General features: G+C 33.6%; 8 protein-coding genes across 8 annotated transcripts; 4 read left to right on the top strand and 4 right to left on the bottom strand.

The window, feature by feature from the left end:
- Positions 1-1,879: 1,879 nt before the first annotated feature.
- NAEGRDRAFT_64355 (uncharacterized protein) lies at positions 1,880-4,439 on the top strand (the record flags this gene model as incomplete). Its single annotated transcript, XM_002680620.1, has 3 exons — positions 1,880-3,292; positions 3,375-3,672; positions 3,730-4,439. The coding sequence occupies 3 exons, from the start codon at positions 1,880-1,882 to the stop codon at positions 4,437-4,439; spliced, it is 2,421 nt and encodes an 806-aa protein (XP_002680666.1).
- A 389-nt stretch (positions 4,440-4,828) lies between these two features.
- NAEGRDRAFT_64354 (uncharacterized protein) lies at positions 4,829-6,373 on the top strand (the record flags this gene model as incomplete). The annotated part of the gene is made up of 1 exon (XM_002680619.1): positions 4,829-6,373. One exon carries the CDS (start codon positions 4,829-4,831, stop codon positions 6,371-6,373), a length of 1,545 nt encoding a protein of 514 aa, XP_002680665.1.
- Positions 6,374-7,058: 685 nt separating this feature from the next.
- On the top strand, positions 7,059-8,024 carry NAEGRDRAFT_78753 (uncharacterized protein; the record flags this gene model as incomplete). The annotated part of the gene is made up of 1 exon (XM_002680618.1): positions 7,059-8,024. The coding sequence occupies one exon, from the start codon at positions 7,059-7,061 to the stop codon at positions 7,995-7,997; it is 939 nt and encodes a 312-aa protein (XP_002680664.1). The 3' UTR covers positions 7,998-8,024.
- Positions 8,025-8,047: 23 nt separating this feature from the next.
- On the bottom strand, positions 8,048-8,533 carry NAEGRDRAFT_64352 (uncharacterized protein; the record flags this gene model as incomplete). Its single annotated transcript, XM_002680495.1, has 1 exon — positions 8,048-8,533. One exon carries the CDS (start codon positions 8,531-8,533, stop codon positions 8,048-8,050), a length of 486 nt encoding a protein of 161 aa, XP_002680541.1.
- Positions 8,534-8,669: 136 nt separating this feature from the next.
- On the bottom strand, positions 8,670-11,075 carry NAEGRDRAFT_78752 (uncharacterized protein). The gene has a single exon (XM_002680494.1). It carries the CDS (start codon positions 11,070-11,072, stop codon positions 8,751-8,753), a length of 2,322 nt encoding a protein of 773 aa, XP_002680540.1. The 5' UTR covers positions 11,073-11,075; the 3' UTR covers positions 8,670-8,750.
- Positions 11,076-11,393: 318 nt separating this feature from the next.
- On the bottom strand, positions 11,394-16,358 carry NAEGRDRAFT_64350 (uncharacterized protein; the record flags this gene model as incomplete). The annotated part of the gene is made up of 5 exons (XM_002680493.1): positions 11,394-12,001; positions 12,184-12,361; positions 12,412-12,529; positions 12,738-15,029; positions 15,226-16,358. The coding sequence occupies 5 exons, from the start codon at positions 16,356-16,358 to the stop codon at positions 11,394-11,396; spliced, it is 4,329 nt and encodes a 1,442-aa protein (XP_002680539.1).
- A 692-nt stretch (positions 16,359-17,050) lies between these two features.
- NAEGRDRAFT_57267 (uncharacterized protein) lies at positions 17,051-18,351 on the bottom strand. The gene has a single exon (XM_002680492.1). The coding sequence runs from the start codon at positions 18,137-18,139 to the stop codon at positions 17,090-17,092; it is 1,050 nt and encodes a 349-aa protein (XP_002680538.1). The 5' UTR covers positions 18,140-18,351; the 3' UTR covers positions 17,051-17,089.
- Positions 18,352-18,870: 519 nt separating this feature from the next.
- NAEGRDRAFT_64348 (uncharacterized protein) lies at positions 18,871-20,603 on the top strand (the record flags this gene model as incomplete). Its single annotated transcript, XM_002680617.1, has 3 exons — positions 18,871-18,925; positions 18,969-19,304; positions 19,387-20,603. 3 exons carry the CDS (start codon positions 18,871-18,873, stop codon positions 20,601-20,603), a joined length of 1,608 nt encoding a protein of 535 aa, XP_002680663.1.
- Positions 20,604-20,654: the final 51 nt, after the last annotated feature.

Below are 20,654 nucleotides of genomic sequence, written 5' to 3'. Positions count from 1 at the left end.
GTATCAATTACTGAATTATTAATAAAATATGTGCTTCTAAGAGAGAGGCCATCCTTGGCAAAGATAGCACCTCCCTGTTGAACTGCTGTATTGGAATAAAACATTCCTCCAGTGACCAATAATTTGGAAAATGAATGAATAGCACCACCAAATTCACCACTATTTTCAGAAAAGGAACATCCATAAACTTCAATGCTTAAATTAGGTTCTGAGGATAACTTGTCAATGGTTAGAGCACCTCCCTTCGAATAACTTTTGTTATCGGTAAATATCGAATTCTGAATCCTCACATAGCTATAATGCGTATCGACATATCTTCCCAAATATAAAGCACTATTAGCAATAGTATTATTGTGAAATGAATTCATACTAATTAATAGAGAACTTATTCCAGTAATTTCAAAAACAGAACCATACTCTGCAATATTATTGAAAAAGTTACAATAGAGAACATGTAATTGATTGAGTCCCTTTGCTAGGAGTATATTCGTATTGGAATCTTTGGAATTTACATGATTATTCGAAAAGGATGAGTATGAAATCAATACATTAACAGAATATTCAATACTCAAAGCAGTTTGATATGAAAATCCATCAATTTCAGTTCTAAATAATACTACATATTTGATAAATCGTAAGGATACAAATGGAGATTTGTAAATTCGATTATCATAAATTTCTGGCATGAATTTAACATGTTCCAATATCAAATCATCAATATTCACCAATTGGAATACGTTATTCAATTTAAATGCCACTCTAATAATCCACAATGAAGTTACCTTCTCCAAATAATTCAAAGATTCGACTGCAAAATTCGAATCCACCAATAGAATTGATCTCCATCGACTTTCTTCTATTGAAATCTTTCCAATAGGTAGTTCACCATTTACTTTCCACATAACTATTGCATTTTCATAAACAGTAACTCCACCATCAAAGTTAACATCTCTAAATATAAGTAATTCACCAAATAATTGAACCGATTGAAAGGTGACATTTTGAAATTGGACTAATCTTGTAACTTTTGATGAATTAATAGTAAATGCAAAGAATCCTTGGTTATCACAATCAATTCCATTGCCGTTTCCAATAAATCTTAAATACAATTGCAAATATTGCAAATTATTCTTACTTTCGAATAATTCAACTTGCAGAAACGAAGCACAGTCCGAACGAGAAATATTTCTTTCAATATGAACATCCACAAGGAAGATAATATCCGAAACTAATGGAAAACTAATCGTTTCATTAATAGTTTTCGTAATATTTGCTAAAATTTCGGGAAGTGTCATTGAAGAGTTTAGAATAAATTTCTTCTGAACCATCGAACAACCTAAAGTATTCGTCCCGAAAGGAAATGGACAGTATTCGAATAGTTCCGAAGCTAGATTATCTATTCGTCTTGTTGTATTCGTTACTTGTTGTTGGATATCTTTGGTATTATACTTTTGAATTTTCGGAAGAGAAAATATTCGAAAGTCGAAGGAAGAAGAACAATTAGAGAAAGTTAGTAGAAAAAGTAGGAATAGTATATAATAAATTAATTTCATGATGATGATAAGAAGAAACTAGGTCATCAGTTTCGGATTTTTTTTAGTTTGCTTTCGGATAATGTTTAGAGATGAATGTAACATGAAAAATCTTCAGATTCGTTCCGCTATTATCATTATAATCGCTCAATATCCATGTGTGTCCACACAAAGTCGCAACTTTTTGACCACAATTTTAATTTCCATTTTTACAACATGTATTTAATATTTAAATGTTCGATTACAACAACATTTCGGTAGAATGGTAGAAAGGAAAATTATTGTCATATTAGATCTGAACTCATGAGAAGACACTTTGAATTGACGACTTTTCCATCTAGAAAAAAATGTCAAACGCCACAATTTGCTTCTCTTCTGTGATTTTGATAGTACTTTTTCAAATTACTCTGGTGACAGCTAGAATACATCTCACTACATATCAAAAAACAACATCGGATCAAACAAATCTCTTATTGACACCATCAGTCAGCAATCAAAATGTCAATTCCACAATCAAAATAATTGACAATGGTGTTCATGACCAAGATGCAGATTTCGCCAGTGATATCATCGCCCTCATCTTTTCCACACTTTCTGTTTTTTCAACTTTTACCATTTTAATAATTTTCTATTTGGAGCAATCTTGGGTTTTTGGAAATGAAATTAAATTAATTTCAAAAACAAAAAAAGAAATTTTTTCAAATTTTTCAGTTTTACAAGTTGGAAATCGTGTGCAGCAGAAGAGACAAGTTGTGAATAAGAAGAAACGTCAATTTATTAGGAGATGCATGTTGGCTTTGTTGATTGCTGACTTGATTTCATCAGTTTCGAGAATTTTGTTTATTTTGTGGTGGTGGGTGTGTTCTAGAGTTGCTCCAGATGTTATGTTTAGTAGGAATTTGGTACCAGCTGTCACACCAAATGTCACTTCAAGTATTGGAATGAACTTGGCTCAAAATCGTGTTGGATTTCAAATTGATTCTTTCAATCCAATTCAAATTGACTCAATTCCACTACCATTCCTCATAATGTCAATAGATCAAAATTTGACAACTGACAATAGCTCAAATATTACAACTTGGATCGCTAGATATGAACTCAAAGCAGGTGCCACAATCATTAATCGACTTTTTGCACACATCAACTTTTCAGCATCATTAGCAACTGCCACTTGGTGTGTCGTTGTAGCATTTGCCATTTATGCAACAACTACCAATGTGAAATGGATGGAAAAACAACTTTCTGAAATTTCTCCGCCCAATTCGAATAATACTTCAAAAAATTCATTCACAAATTCAAATTTTAAGGAAATTGACAATGATTGCACAACTGAAAATAGTGAAATGAATGAAAATAATCAAGAATCTTCAACAATGAGTGAACATTTAGTTTCGATTGATTTGAGACAAAGTAATCAATCGGCTGTTATTCAAACTAGTCAATTGCATCAACATAATTTCCATGATATTTCTAGTTTTAGAAATGATCAAAGAAGATTATTGGATCAATCGATGGATTTGGATAGTACTGCTCCAAAAAGAAATTCCATGTTCAGTGAAAATATGAACAAGTTGAAGAAAATGTCACCATTCATGAGATATGAAATTTCATTCCATGTGGTTGCTTGGGGAGTTGGATTATTTGTGTTTTTATTGTTGTTCATATTCAGATTTATTACTACTTTGGTGGATACTTCGAAAACTGTCAAAACTGGATTTGTTACAGCAATTTACATTTCATGGAATATTTATTTTACTTTGGTAGGTTTAGTTTTGAAGGAGTTTTATGAAAATTTTAACTAATGTGAACGAATTTTAAAATAATTTTTTGAAATATCAAAAGACTGTCATTGTAAACTTTATATTATTAATAATTATTTGGAGATATGTTGGAAAATATTTAAATTCCACTCAACTTCAAGTCATTCCCAAGAAGGAAACCAAAAGAAGGCAAATTTCTGTAATATTGCGACTTTCTCTCTTAATTCTGCCATATGTCATTTGTGGCGTATTTGAAGTTGCTTATTGGTATTACAATATAATAGCCATGTTAACTAATTCTGAGGATGATACTTTTATTTTGGTATTTTACAATTTCTTTTTTAATGGACTCGTTCCTTTGAGAGGATTTTTCTTTGGAAGTATGTAATTAATAGTATTACAATATTTAAACATTTTAATGAATTGAATTGGAACAGTTGCATTCTTATTGGGATCTTCTGAAATTAGATCCTTTGTAAAGTATATCATTTGTTGCGGATATTGCTGTTATAAGAAGAGGATTGATCAATTCAAGAATCAACAATTATCTCAATCTCTATTAATGGATGATCCAAATAATTACAGAAATTTCCAAGCACTCATTGTAGAACCATCCACTGATAATTTACTAGCTCACGAACATTACAATCAATTGAGATCTGGAAGTGTTATTAAGCAATCAAACTCTACATCTTCTCTGGTTGACCAAGCATATTCCTCTCCAAATGAATCAACACCTTCCCCAAGAGATTATCTCAATAAGAGTTTGAATACCAATAGCTCCTCCACAAGCAAACTCCGATCCGGAACCATGAGACCAACTCCGTACAATTCAGCATTCAACACCATCATTCATCATCAACAATTACAACAACAACAGGAAGAACCCAATTTGGAACAAGTAACCTTTGGAAGATTGGACACTGGAAGCTCCTCTCAATATTATCAACAAACTAAAAAGAGAGCTAGAACTTTCATGCCATCAACTAGTCAATCCAATACAAGCAGTGTTGGATCTCCTCAATCAAACAGTGGTCAATCACCAGTTGGCTCAAACTCACCACGAATGCACATGTCCAAATCTTCCCTTGAATCCAATATTCCAGTAGAATTGAGCACTCCACCCAATGATGAGAAAAATAACTAACTACTACCCCACCCAATTTGAATTATTTTGGAATATATGGAAAACTGTATGAGTAATGTTGTAGATCCTTCAAATTAACCACGGAATTTGGTTCTATTCTAACTGAACCCAACTGATGTTTTCAGATTTATTCCTTGAAACCAATTTGGAAGATGAACCAATTATGGACAAAATAGTGCCACTTCAAGTATTGTAAATGGGAACGAAGAGATTAATCAAAAAGAGCCTCAACATCATAACCCCACTCACGAGATTCAACAATCATCATTACCATCAATCCATATTCGACCATTCTTAGGCTTGTTGCATCTGCCTTAATATCATCACTAACATCAAAAAATTGTAGTAATACACACTCATCATATAATAGTTGATATATATTATAGAATATGAACAAACTTGAAGCATTGCTCTCTCACGATCAGAATACCTCGTCCACCATTGCTTCCTTCGAATCGAGTTCGGATCCTCATCTCTCTGTTAAGGAATATGCACCAACACGTTCAACATCCTTACTCCTTCCACCTTCACCATCCTCACTCTCAAATTCATCAACATGTGGTGATGAGAATCAACAAACAACAACATCACCTCGTGGTAGAACATTGAGTGCCATGAGCATGGACCAAATGAGAGAAAAAGTCTCGAGTTTATCCATGAGGAGAAGAAGATTGCAAAAAGTACAATCAGCTTCTGCTCTAGTTTATGCTCCACCAACTTCAATTTCTGCTGCTTCTGCTACTAATACCTCTGCTACTACTACTATTCCAATTCCAACTCTCTCCATTCTTCCTACTATCAATGATCCATCCACTCCTTCCACTTCCATATCAATTTCACCTCCAATTTCTCCACAAAATTCACCAGAAAGGAATAATAATAATACTGAAACTATTAGTATTCAATCACCTTTAATTAATATTTCCACTCCAAGCACACCTACTACTACCAGTTCTCCATTGTTTGCAGGTATTTCTCCATTATCATCCACCTCCAAAATTAGTTCATTCCTTGCAACAGTTCAAGATTCACAACAATTAATTCCATCACCAACTAGTCAATTAGAGGCAAATACACAACAATGGGATGATTCGAAATATACAATGGTAGTAGGTGGAATTGTCTATGTGAGAATGGACTATGTGAAACGTCAAGTAGAAGATATCATGCACAAGTATGCCAACACAAGAAGGGAGTTTAAAGAAAGAGAACGAATGATGAAGAAACATTACGAAAAGATGGATCAAGAAAAGACTGAAAAAATAGAATTGTGCATGAAGGAATTCGAAGAGAAATGCGCATCTGTACAAATTAAGTGTCGTGATGCCTTCCTTAAAAAGTATAACGAGAAAGTGGACGAATTAAACGAAAAGATTAAAGAATTGATGGATGAGAAGGAAGATTTGAAGAATAGAATGGAAAGAGAAAGTACGAAAATGTACAGTGATATGCAAAATTTAGTTTCGAATGTGGAAAGTAAGATGAAACAAAATACTGTTGAATTTAGAGTGAAACAAGAAGAATTGAACAAGACTATTAGAATTCAGAAGAAACTCTTCTTTGGTTTATTGAATTTTATTCGATCAAGAGAAGTGTCAAGAAAAAATATTGACATTCAGACAGAAGAGCTAGTTCAGGATTTAGAGTTGGAACAATACAGAAAACAAGTGGAAGAATTGAAAAACATATTGGATTTGGAACAATTCGAATTTCAGAAAGTTTATGTTGAGAAGGAAACTAGACTAATCAATGAATTAACTCAATCAAAGCATCAACTCTTGCAATTAGAAAGCTGTATGAAGGAACAAACTAATGCAATTAAGGAATTGGAAAATCAAATTTCTGAATTGAATGTTTCTGATTCGAATTTGGATTCAAAAGAATTAAAATCAACAATGGAAGATTCGTCTACTCCTCCCATCATGCAAGTTTAATATGTGCGTGTGTATTAATATAAAATTATCACACCACATATTTATTATTATCTAAAGTTGTTCATTATTATGTGTTTTGGCTTGAAAGATATTATAGAGTTTCCAGAGTTTCATTCAAAATTCAAACTCACAATGATATTGAAATAAAGTTTTGGTTTTTCTTTTTTCATCAACAAGAAAATTGTAAAAAACAAAGTTGTAAAAGTTTGTAAACTCGAATGAGTTCTCACTTAAATTGAATGATGACAAAAAGATTTCGCCGTATATTTCATGCTAATAGTGCATTTAGAATAATTAGAATTTCATGGCAGCTATTATCCTTATTTCCTAATTGAAATTATTAGAAACTGTTGATCTCTTCGATATACAATAGACTTAACACAATCAAGAGAGATTGCATCTTGACATTAGTGGAAAGACAGTTCTTGAAATGCAGGTATAGGTAAGTTTCGAATAAACGAACAAAGGCCACTCGACCCACAATAACACATTCTTATTTCAGATTTCAAGGAAAGGACAAGAGATTTGTATAAAATATGGAAAGATATTGGTAATTGTGTTTGTTAATCAGTACCATTGATAGACCTGCTTTTCTATTTCTAAATTTTGATGTTTGACAGGGATGAATAGAGTTGAAATAATTCACTTCATGGTATCACCAAAAATAAACACCATACAAAAAAAAATGCCAGAACTCAAATCAACCCTCATTTTCCTTGTCATTTGTATTATCTGCCACCTGACAGTTGTCACTTCAGACCCATCAGTTGCTTCTGCTGCTTGGACTAGCGCAGTAGACGCAGCCATGACAGAATTAGCACAAGATACAACCTTCCAGAAACAAGTTACATCATTGGGTGTTCCTTTCGTCGTTCCATATTGTAAAGAAACTGCAAATTATCCAACGAAAAATCCTTTACCTTCTAATATCACGAAATTAACGATTTGTTCAGAGCTTCAAACAAGTTCAACTAATTTGTGGTTGACTGTTTATAAATTGGTTGCAAAGGGTTTAGTTGCTAATCTAAATAAGAAGTATTCACTTTCGTTAGGAATCGAATATCTTTCGATTAATACAACCAGTGGATATTTTCCTTCCTTGTTGGGTGGGATTAATTCTGGTGCATGTGATATTGTAGTTTCTGATACTGCCTTGTCAACTGCCAGAAGTGAACAAGTTTCGTTTACTACATGCTCTTATGGAACTACCTATTTCACATTCATGAGAACTGACCTCGATAACACAACCATAACTGGAATTACCACTTTAGATCAACTCAACAGAGCAGATGTCAAAGTTGCTTGGTGGAAAGGAACTTTATTCGATCAAGTCATGAACAACAGTTTATCTTTAGTCCAGAAATATCCTGGCTCTACAATGAATGCAATGTTTTCATTTGCAGAAACTAAACAAGTACATGCTATTCTATTCGATGCTATTGATGTGTACAGTTGGATGAATGATCATAAGGAATGTGTGAATTGTTATATGAAAGTTTTTGGTGATCCATTGCCAGTTTCGATTTTTACAAAGAAAATGCCAGCTACTAGTGGAGTTGAATCGATTGGAGTGTTGAGTTATGGATTGTTGATTTGTATTTTGATTATTTATTCAATTTTGTAAAGAAGAAAGTAAAATAATGTTATTGAGAATGTAGACGAAGGTGTGCAAGTTTATTCAGCCCAAGGTGAATCTTTTGGATGATAACCTTTCTGTTCCAAGTGTTGTCCAAGAGTTTGCTTTTCTCCTTTTGTCTTTCCCTCAATAACGCCTTCATCTGCTCCTTCTTCAATTTCATGAATTAGTTTTCTTTCTTCTTCGAAAGGATTCACAGAAAGATGTTCTTTTTCGAATGGAAACTCGTTTACTTGTTGAGCCTTAACTTGATCTCGAGTTTTCTCCTTTCCATCCACATGAAAGAATGAAATTTTTGGATCTGCTTTGTTTTCGGGAGGATTCGGTTTATCATTCGTATCTGAGAAGGTATGAACATTTCCATATTTGAGAGCATCCCCAGCAGGTCTAGCATTAGTTGAACCTGGTTTTTTGAGTGGAGAATCAACTTCGTCTTGTTGAAGAGTTTGATTTAGTTTCAAAGAGAAGAAACGAAACTTGTTGAAAGGTTTAATTTGATGGATTAATGAAGATCTTGATAACATTTTTTAATATTGGAAAGAGATGGAAACGAATCAGATTCTTCCAGAGTGAATTATTTAATCGAGTAATTTTCCAAAAATTAAAAATTTTCCAATTACCAAATTTATCCAATTTACAAAAATATCCAATGTGAAACAATTCTAATAAATAATGTGTGTATTAATTGTATTAATTAATAATAATTGTATAATTAAATAATATGTACAATTCAGATTATGTTTAGTGAACTTCAATTCTGACACGAGATTTACCAAATTCAGAAACAGCTCCAGTTGTAGAATTATATCCAAGAGCATACAATTCAGTGAATGAAATAGCATTCGATAATGATCTACATTTGACATGATAGACATGACTCAAAACTCCAATTTGTCTGAAGAGTCCACTGCTCTTTCTCAAGGAAGCATTCCAATAGGTAACTCCCCAACTTCCATCTCCGAAATACATAATTCCGTCCTTGCTATTGTCAGCAGATTCTCTCTTGTAACTGAATGCAACAGATGTTGAATCAGTTTGTTCACTGGTCTTTGTTACAACCTTACCATCACGAATTGGATAAGTTTGCTTGTAGGTATGAACGTGATTTTCAAAAACTGCTGTAATACCATACTTTTGGAAGAGGGATTCCCATTTGGCAATCATTTCCTTATCAATGTCTCCAACACTACCTGAAGTATACATTGGATGGTGAATAATAATGAAACGATTCTTGTAGGTTCCTGCAGTGACTGATTTTTCAAAGAGATTGGTCAAGTATTCAATTTGGTCTTGTGGAGATTCGTGAACCCAACTGTCCAATGCAACAATCATGGTATGCTTGGAGAGATAGTGGACGTGTTGCAATTTTCTTGTAGTTTGTGGATCAGAAACAATCTTTTCAGTTGCTCCACTAATTGACATTGGGAATAATCTAATATAGAATGCATCATCTGATCTAGGTCTCTTGAAATTACCACCTTCATGATTACCAACAGTTGTCAAAATTGGAAGTGTATATTGATGAATGGTAGAATTATCAGAATCGTATTGAACAGTTGTCTTCATAAACTTATTCCAATTCAAGAACCAATCGTCCCATCTTCTATAACAGTAGGCACATCCATTTTCATAGGCAATATCACCACCAACAATAGCGAAATATGGAGCATTATCTACATTTCCATATCCCAAAGTATTGACAGCTTTGGAGAGAGCATAGGTTGGTCCTCTCCATGCCAAATCACCTCCATTAATGAATGAAACAATCTTGGAGGAATCATCCTCTGATGGAATTGTTCTAAATTTGAGATATTCATTATCGTAGTGGAAATCATGAGCATCAGTACTTTCAGATGCAGAATAACCAGCACGAAGAATATAAGAAGAACCAGGTTTCAAATCAGTCAATTCAGCAAAACATTGATATCTGCTTTCTTCTTCAATATTATCCAATTTAAAGCAACTGGCTTGATGATATTCATTGAATTCAACATCTTTTGGATCAAAATCTTCATCAGCTGGATCGAATCTCTTATATTCAACAAAGCCCTTATAGAATTCATAAGTATAGAGTTGGAAATTGACAATCATTTGATGATCCATCTTTTCTGGAACTGTCAAATAAGAATAACAGACAGTATCTCTTTCACACTTGCCATTTGACAAGACAGTACGAGTGAAATGTGTAGAAATTTCAATAGGATCATAGGCAATACAAATATCAGCAAAGATGAAAGTTGTCATGACAGAAACAATGAGAATAATTGTAGTAGCAATAACAATCAAAATGACAGCAAGAATTGGCTTTCTAGAAATGTATGGTTTTGATGAATCCAAAAGCAAGGAACGAGTAACAGTAACTGCTTTCTTTGGATCTAATTTTGATGAAGATTGTGGTCTTCTTTGTAAACCAGAAGAGTTATCTTCCAAAAGTGCTTCACCATCATCAGCCAATTCTTGTGATTCTTGAATCATTTGACTAGATGATGTGCTGACACTTGTCAAATCAACCTTCTTGACAAGTCTATAATAAATCATAACAATAATCCACTTTAAATCCAAAACAAAACTATTAATCAACCAAACAGACCACATAATAGTAATCACCAAAGCTGTCAAAATATAATGAGCTCTAGAAAATGTAGAAACAAGCACCAAAAAGTAAGAAGCAAACAAACACCAAACAAATGATGAAACACTTGTCAAGACATTAAAAACCTTTCCGAATTTTCTACTCTTTTCAATTTGTTTCTTTAGGGAAGGTTGTTTCTGACCACCAAAACCAGAACTTCCAACAACATCCTCCTCATCATCATCATCAATTCCAAAAGATGATGAATTTAATGATGATGATTTCCTAGCACCCACAAAATACAAAACCCAAGAAATGATATGAATTGGCGCAGTAATTAAAACTCCCCACACCAAACATAACATGACTCCAATGAAAGCCAATGAATAGTAATTATTATCTAAATAGGTGAGAGCATAATGATCGTTTAAAAGTTTCTTTCCGTAAAATGTTGTCAATTGATCCACCAACAATAACAAGGATGTTGACATTTTTTTTTCTTCTTATTGTTGTAAAACTGTGGATGATGAAAATTGAAAGTTATCAATTCGATGTCCAGATAATGCTAAAATGATGAATGGTTCACACACAACTGTGTCGGTGGTGGTTGGATTGTTTTTTTCAATTAGAAAGATGCAAAGATGCAAAGGTGTGATATAATTTTTGACTCAAAAATTGGGTTGTAATGATGATCTAAAGGAGCGACCTTTGGATTTTGCTTATCATTTTAAATTTTAGAAATTTTTGAAATTAAATATTTGGGTATGTTGCTGTATATGGAAAATAGTTTTTACAAAATAATTGTTACATTTTTATTTACAACACATGTATAAGAAACCATCTGGATGAGCACAATTTTCAAAGAGCCATAACATTTCAGTTTCCTTGGAAGGTTCGACACCTTGAATGACAACTCGGTCAATCTTGGTTTCACAATCTCCAAAATATCCACCTTTGGTTAATTGAGGAATAACATGATTGTTTAAGAATGTTTGTAAATCAAGTTGTTTAGCTTGGTCTCTCTTTAAACATATCATATTCTTCTTATATTTTAATACATCCTTCTTCTTTGAATCATCTGTTAAATTTACAGAGCTATTAGAATCCTTTTTGAGTGGTGTGTAAATTCTAATGGCATAAACCATATCATCAATGGAAGCAATTTTAGCTCCAAGTTTAATCTTTTCGAAAAGTTTGCAAAATACTTGTTCGTTTTGACTCTTTACAGCTGACCATAATTCCTTTTGATCCTCATTACTAAAAGTCATCATGGCTGATGTAGAGTTGAAACGAATATACATGCACTCTTTAATATTGTTGAGATAATTCCACTGAGCATCCTCTTCATTACTACAACGAATGACAGTATCTGCTGGAAAAGCTCCAAAATTTGCTGTTAATGACCAAGGTAATTTAAGTGCTATTTAGTTTTCATGTTTTGTTAAATATTATTAAAATTATATTAATATAATTTGATCAATCAACATTTAGTAAATGCACAACATATCATTGTTGTTATATTATTTAAATATTATAATTTCACCATCATCAAATTATTAGTTATATAATTATTGTTATTATTATTTCCAATCAAATACATACTATTCGGATCCAAGATATACATCAAATCATATAAAACTCCAGCTGGTACGTGCCATTGCATAGCAATAGTATTGAAACTAAACCATAATTGATCACTATCAAATCCTGAAAATTCAGAATAATGCGATTTGACTTTATCGATCAGTAAAGATAAATATGAATGTCTAGGAATCATTGTCTAGATAATTATTGCCCCAAACAATTAATGATCGGAATGAAAACACTTACAAAATATGGGAAAGGCTGTTGAAAAGACGTTATGTGTTCAGATTTAATGTTGATTACACTTGGTATTGAACCTTCCCACAGTTGCTTCCTGATTGAAGCATCATCTGAATTATTGTTGCTATTGTTGCTCATTTTAATATTCAAAACACTAAAAGTAGGCTAGTAGCGACGAAGATTTGTTGTTGGAGCAATTTTTTAATTAATTTTTAAAAATTAAAAAAGATTGAAAAGCACGTTGTGTTCTTTGTTACTTCTAATTTGATTCCAAAATCAAATTGCAAATCTACATCTTTGATTTTCAAGTGGAAGTCAAAATAGTGGCATACTATTTATTATTGTTATTATTGGGAGGAATACCACCATTACCTTGTTGCTGCAGTATTGATGATGGATCAAAGTTGAGAAGTGTTTGAGAGTAGTTCATCATGGGAAATGGGAATTGATTAAATCCTGGATGACCTAATGGATTCATATTTGGATTTTGTACAGGGAATTGACCAGGATTTTGCATACCAACAACTGATCCCATAGAAGGCCTTCCTCCTTGAAGTTGATTTGGTAAGCCTGCACCAGGTGGCCAATTAGGAGGTCTTCCTTGTGTAACAAGTCTGTTATTTGGATCTAAAAAGTTTTGGTGCATTGGTGGTTGAGACATACCAGATTGAGACATGTTTTGTTGTTGAGGCATTCCAGTTACCATTGAAAGTAAATTAATAAGGTCAATTTGCTTTCCCTGTGAATCAACCATATTACCAAGTGGTGCTGTATTGAGTCCTTGGTTTGGATTCATATTCTGACCTCCTTGACCCATGAGCGCTGATAATGGATTGTTGGCTGATGAATCTCCATTTCCATCCAATAAAATTTTAAGAAAAGAAGGTTCTTGGGCATTTAGCATTCCATTCTGAACAAACATTTCCAACAAGTTATTAGTACTTTGACGAGGGATTTGATTAGGTATTTGATTTGGCATCTGATTTGGCATTTGGTTTGGCATTTGATTTGGCATTTGGTTTGGTGGAATTTGATTAGGAATTTGATTTGACAAAGGGAATGGTTGTTTTGGAGCCAATGGTTGAGATGTATTTGGCATAATATTTTGGGTGATAGAAATTTGATTAGTTGGAGTACTGTGTTGGAAGTTTTGATTGGAACTGGAATGTGACAATTGGGGAGTAGTTACATTGGTATTATTGTTGTTATTGGTTTGAGTCACAGGTGTTGAAGATTCAGCAGCTGGAGTTGTACTAGCTGTAGGAGTTTCTGATTTTTTAGAAGTCTTCTTCTTCTTTTTCTTTTCTGGTTTATCCAAACTCATTGATGGTGCAATTTCATCAAAGTTCAACAAGCCATCATTTAAATCCAAGTCTGTAGATTCGGACTTTTTTCTACTTCTCTTCTTTGTTGCACTACTGGTGGATGATTTCTTCTTCTTGGTTTCTTTTTCCTTAACTTCTTTCACTTCTGAGGTTATTGCTGTTTGGTCAGTGGTTGCATTAGTAGAAGAAGAAAGAGTACTATTGGCAGGTAATGTAGATGATGAACTAACTGGTGCTGTAGTAGCATTACTAAGCGTTGTTAAAGAAGAAGTAGAAGAGGATGCCTTCTTGTCTGATTTGGCTTTCTTTGTTCCCAAAACTTCATCACAATGCTCAGTCACAAGTGCATAGACAGAGAATGCCATCTTCTTATCTGAGGAGCCTTGTTTTTTAGATTTTGACTTTTTCTCTTCTCCAGTTAATTGTCTCCATTCTTCAGGTGATACTCTTCGGAAATATTTAGAATTTGTGCTCAAATTATGTCTCACACTACTCTTCCAACCAGTCTCTGCAAGATCGTAGAATGGATAAGTTGTGGAAATCCAAGAATAAATTGATTTGAGAGGCATCATGTTATTAGCTGCTGACATGAGTGCATGAGCAATCATTGTAGAATATGAAATATCAGGTTTCTTAAGATTGGGATCTTTTGGTGTGGAAACAGCAGGCTCTTCTTGTTTGACAGTATCCTTTGGAGTAGATGGCTCCTCCTTCTTCTTTTTCTTCTTCTTTTCCTTTTCTTCTTTCTTTTCTTCCTTTTTATCTTCCTTCTTGTCCTCTTTTTTATCATCCTTCTTCTTCTTTGTTTCCTTCTTTTTAGTGGTGGTTTCCTTTTCATCCTTCTTCTTTTTTGTAGTCTTTTTCTTCTTTTCAGTAGTTGGTGCAGTTACATTTGATGTAGTAGCACTACTGTTTACTGTTGTATCATTAGGAGGAATAGAGGAAGTTGTTGTTGTCACTGGTGGAACATTTGAATTTTGATTCAATAAACGCCATTGTTCAGAATTTGTATCCATAGGAGCATTGACGAAAGCCATCAATTCATCAAATTCGTCCAAAGCATCCAAATCATCATCGGGTGGTAATTGTGTTGTACTCTGCGATGATGGAGGTACATCCGTCAATTGTGTTTGTTGTTGTTGAGAGGATGATAATATTGGAGGAGGAATTAGAGAAGTTAATGATGATGTTGTGGTGGCCATTTGTAGAGGTTGTGAAGATGAGGTAATTGCAGTAAAATTGTTGGCTGGTGGAGGTTGTGAATCAATTGAAGGAAGATTAACTCGTGATGAAAAGATACTATCTCACTGTTGGATGAGATGAAAGAGAGGAGGCTTGTGGATCTACAAGAGGTGTTGTAGCACTTGTATTTACAGCAGCTTCCATATCTTGTTGTTTCTGCTTCTTTTCGTTCCAATCAAGCACAAAAGTAGCAATACCATTTCTTACAGTAATTTCGTTTTCTTGCTTTGTCTTGAAAAGTAGAGAGGCTAACTCTTGTTGTTCTGTTGCCAAAGCAGCATTCAGTACTATATGCAACAGCTTTTTAGTATTCTTGGACATGTTGGAAAAGTTTGATCCGATATTATTATCCATATCTGTCATTAATCGCGCTAACATACTAACTGCCTCAGGTGATTCTGCATTTTCAATATCAGGAGAGTTGTAAAGATACTCCAGAACCATTTCCGTATGAGGACTTGGTGCATTTGATTTAGAAAGAAATGATTTGATAAAATCAGAGTGATTTTCTAAATAAATTCCAGATAAAGTTTGTGTTACTGCTGCAGTGAGAGAAGGGCCAATACTTGTTGTCAATGATCTTGCAAGTACATTTGCTTGTTCACTACTAATTGGTGTTCCCCCAGCTAGACCATTTCCGAGGTTCCTAAAAAAAATATTCTTCTTTCCTTCATTTAGAAAAAAAGAACCATACTCTCCATTGGGGTCGTCCATTGGTTCAATTTCTCTAAGAAAGTTTTTTGAAAGAGCATCAGAAACTTCATCATTCATAGTACTTGTGTGACTCTCGTCAGTCATCATCATATCATTTCCTTGTCTATCTTGATCATTTGTTGAAGAATTGTCTCTGTCAGCTCTATCTGCATTTTGCATATCTCTCTTTTTCAGGTTTACCATTTGATACATTTCGCTTTGGGTTATCTTTTTAATTGGAAGCATAAAGGTCAAGAAACAATCACCTAATTGTAATTCATAACCGTTATGAAGTGGGATTGGTTGAGAGTGTGGTTGTGGAGGATAGTAAATTCCATTAACTTTTACACCATTCTTTGATATCACGTGTAATTCAAAGAATTTTGTTATAGCATTATAAATTATTTTGGCATGGAGACGTGAAATATTCTTGTTGGTACCTAGAGGAATATCTACATCTTGTTCCCAGAGCACTCTTTGAAGTGTTTCAATAGAAGGTTGTAAATGACCTGTAGTAGATAATGTGGAATTTAAACTTTGATTAGCATCAACTGTCTGTTCTTCTGCCAAAGATTTAGGATCTATAACTTGTGGATCAGGCACCCGTGTTCTTCCGAGAGAGACATTTAGCTTTTGTAAGTAATATTCAACATCTTGCCCACATAATTTTGCGTAACCTTCAAAGGGATGCATTTTCTATATATTTTGTTTGATTGTTGTTTAGATGATGAAGATAGTGTAGATTTCCAATACGTATTGTGTCTAGTATGAAAATCTGATTTAGTGCAAATAAAAAGGAGGTTAAAATCGCAAGAAGAAAAATTGTACAATGATGATGATAATACACTACTGAGCGTATAATAGGGTGTTGCTTTTCTTCCTTTCTACAGAGTAGCAGTGATGATGGTGATGATTATAATAAAAACACTAACAACAATATATAAAACCGTTACGATTATTTTAATAGCAATCGCAAGCGAGCAGAGTTTGATATTTTTTTTTGAAATTGGAAAAAACTTTTTTTTTTTTGAATTTTAAAATATTAAATTGTTTGCCCTTCATCCTCACCATTAATTTGCTTTTAACCTTTAATGCCTATGAGACTTTTTTCATCTATTCAGTTAGTAATCATCATCATCAGGATGATGGGAAAATTACAATAGATGGTCGTTGCTTTATTCCGAATTTTTACTTTCCGAATCACTCAATAGTTATTGGCAATTAATTTAATTAACATTGTTTTAATTTTATAGATAATACATGAAAGAACAGATTAGAACCAAGATCTGTTGTTGGAAACATCCACAAGAAGAAATACTTGGGATATTCGCTTATTGTGTCCTATCTCTTGACCGTATTTGGAATGGATTTTACAAAGTTCGGATGTGGTACACAAATTGCTTTATTTGAAGTTCGCTTTACAGTTAGTGTTCCAGATTTTTTACAATTAGTGCAGAGAGGAGGTGTTTACTTTCATGATTGAGCAAGATGACGTTCATTTTCGATATTGGCAAGTTGTTGGAACTGATCCAGTTGACTATGGTTGGGTTGACTTGTGAGGATTGTTGTTGGAGACAAGTTGGTTGAGATAGTAATCCCTTGATTATCATTTGAATGTTTGGAGTGATAAATGCTGGAGTGATGAATAGTTTTTCATCAGTTTTAGATCTTTCTGCGAGTTGAGCTTTGATTTTCGAATAAAGTGAAATGGAATCTTGAACTTTGAAAGATGGTGAGCGAATTACATCACTCGACCATAATAAACCCTTTGAATTGGATACCGTATCAGAGTTTCCATACAAGATAATCACTCTCTGATTCAAACGAATGAAATCTTTGAATTTGGATTTTGGTGAAAGTTTGTTGGAATCTGCTAATAACTTTCCAAACTTGGATTGTAAAGTATTGAACAAGTACTGATGACTCTTTTCATCAACTGAGGTAAATTCTCTAAAATTAATTATTAGAACTTCCTTCTTTCCAACAAATTTTACAAAATTTGCCAAACCTTGTAAAGATTTTTCCAAAATTCCAGCATAAAGTGAATTACAAATCTTCAATTTTCTAATTTTGGAAAATTCTGAAGAGTCCTGACAAATTTTCAAATCAAAATATCTAACGCCATCCATCAATTGTTCAACTGGTCCATTCGTTTGTGTTTCTTTCCATTGAGAAAGTATCAAACGAATCAATTTTTTCGGATAACCTTTGAAAATTTTGTTGATTTTTGCTTTTTTTGGTGATTTTTCACTTTTCAACGATTTTGCAAAGGAATTATGAGTTCCAGGAATGAGAAGAGAATTCAACGGTTTGTTCTTAATTTTTCTAAAAGAATATTTCATCCATTGAGATTGAGCACCCTTAAAGAAAGGACCTTCTAATTTCTTCTTGATTCCTTTCGTATTTACTTTCTTATTAGAAAGTGCTGATTTGATGGGTGGTTTGTTGGTATGAAGATTCATTTTGTGAGCCATTCCATTCAATTTCTTAAATGCTTTGCTCACTAATTGACGTTCCTTAACTATTTTAAAAGATTTGATAAAAGTTTGTTGAGTTTCGGATACAGATTTTGGAACTTTCCATAATGACGAAACTTTAGTTTTTGTTGTAGAATGAGCAAAATCTCCTCCCAAACATACAACACACAACAGCAAAAACAAAACCGAAACTGGTACTTTCAGTTTGAACATTTTTTACAACTTTTTGTTGCTGAAATATTTTGAAAAGTGCCTTTCATTACATTTCAAATAACTTTATTGTAAACCTTTCGAAAAACTGTAAATTATTAAAATTCAACATATTGAAACAAGAGATATGTTGCTGATTACAATGTATTAAAGATTTTTGTTGATTTTTGATTGGCATGATTAGAAACTTACTATTCGAAACTTCAAATTATGTGATCAAACGATTGCTGCCCATTCCAGTTCAGTTCTTTCTTCCAGTTGGAACCCTCAATTCATCGTGGTATATCCTATCCGAAACCTCAACAAACTAAACTTGTATTTCCTTCAACAAATTCATCACAACTGTGTTACACATAATCTTGTTAAATGACCTATTCGAAAAACAACAAAAGAAATTCGCGAGAAGTGCACGTAACAGTGTAACCATGCATAGTCAAGATTCGTCCAGTAAGCAAACGATATTTGACAGCATTTTACCTCCACTAAAAAACATCATCCAAAAAAACAAACATAAAACTATGAATAACCTATTCACAGTTAAATTATCTGTCATGCTTTTGCTGTCAGTAATTTGTAAGTTTTCATGCACTTTGACAATTGACATTGTTTTTAACAGACATGTTTTCTCAACATGTAACATGCCTCCAATCTGATTATCCCTTTGGAAGCATTTACAGACCATTCTCTGCAAGCTCTCCTTGGAATTGTCGTCCAGTCAACCCAGTTTTAGACGATACCAAAACTATTCCACTATCAACAATGAACTTTTATCCAACAGTTGGTGAAGGAATTTATTCTACTGGAGTTTTCGTTGCCTCAAAAACTGATTCTCCACTCACAGTTTATGGTTCATCTAGTAAGGGAATTGGCGTGCCAGATATTGGTGGATTTGCTCCAAATATTACAATTCCAAGATGGCCAGCTAATACTTTACCAGCTAGTGGAAGTGATGGTAAGTTTGTTTGCATACTTGTCAATGTAATTAGTTTTTTAAAATGACATGTGTGTCAAAATTTGATATTTTTGGAAAATAGGTCACTGTGAAATTTATGATCCAATCTCAAATGTTATTCACTCATTCTGGCAAATGGTCAAAATTAATGGCACCTGGTGTACTACTCTCTATTCATGGACAGCTCTCGATGGTTCTGGATGGGGAAATCCAGCTCAATTCTATCAAGGAGCCAGAGCCACAGGAGTTGTGAGTTCTGCAGGATTGATTAGAAAACATGAAGTAGATGATGGCGATACTCAATATAGACATGCATTGACTGTATCCATGACTCACAATGGTTTGTCTAATAATCCACCATATGTTTGGCCAGCCACTGCATCTGATACTGATTATCAGAGCAATTATGGAACTATTCCTGAAGGTAGTTTATTGATGCTTCCTTCCACTTTCAATGTCACTGCTCAACTTACCATTCCAAAATTGAGAAAAGTTGCAGAAACTTTGAAAACTTATGGAGGTTATGTCACTGATCGTAATACTGGTACACCTTATGGCATTTTCGTTGAAATTGGCAGTAATTACACATTGCATCCAGGTGGTTGGAGTAATCAAGCAGCATATGAATTGCAACTCATTAGAGCTGCTCTCAGACCTCTCAAATCTTGTTCAGGATATTTGAATGGTGAGGATAAGGTGATTGATTTTAATAGAAATCAAAATTTACTTTCCATGAGAGGTCTTTGGACTGTAAGTTCTGGAGGACCTGCTGGATATTTCGATACATGGAGACAAGCAGTAATCTTTTCCAGTAGAACTGTGAAAACAGTTCAGAATAATGCAAATGGAAATGGATATTCACCAGTTTCATGGGCTAAAACAGTTGCTGGTCAATTGTATAATGTTACAGCTCTTACTACTGGAGGAGGACAGTTTAGATTGTTTTTGAATTTGGCTTGTAGGAATCTTTCAAATATTGATAGTGGAAATTTGAATAATGGACAAAGTTTCGTATTTACTTGGCCATCTTCTTCATGTTGGGGAAGTATTTCAGCAATTAGTGGAGTCAATCAGGAATCAACTGTTTCAGTTCAAATGTTAAAGGTTGAAGTACCTAGCGCAGTTACTTCTTCACCAAAACCAGCAGTTTCTTCCAATTCTAATTCAAACTCCAACACAAATTCCACTGCTACTCCTGATGCTAATATTTCAAGAAATGTCAATGATGCTCAATTGGTTCGTCTTCCAAACGTTTTAATTGTTTTAGTTTTGATCATCTTGTCCTTCCTTTATTTGTAACAAAATAAATATGGCATTCAGCTGCAATACAGACATCCCTCAATAATCTTT

The sequence above is a fragment of the Naegleria gruberi genome (genome assembly GCF_000004985.1).
Source record: "Naegleria gruberi genomic scaffold NAEGRscaffold_9, whole genome shotgun sequence".
In the NCBI taxonomy this organism is placed as follows: Eukaryota; Heterolobosea; class Eutetramitea; order Acrasida; family Naegleriidae; genus Naegleria; species Naegleria gruberi.
Note: the sequence above shows the minus strand (reverse complement) of the source record. Positions and strands in the feature narration are given on the sequence as shown.

Excerpts from the sequence above, each read along its gene's own strand:
- NAEGRDRAFT_57267 (XM_002680492.1), bottom strand. The coding sequence starts at position 18,139 with ATGGCTCACAAAATGAATCTTCATACCAACAAACCACCCATCAAATCA.
- NAEGRDRAFT_78752 (XM_002680494.1), bottom strand. The coding sequence starts at position 11,072 with ATGTCAACATCCTTGTTATTGTTGGTGGATCAATTGACAACATTTTAC.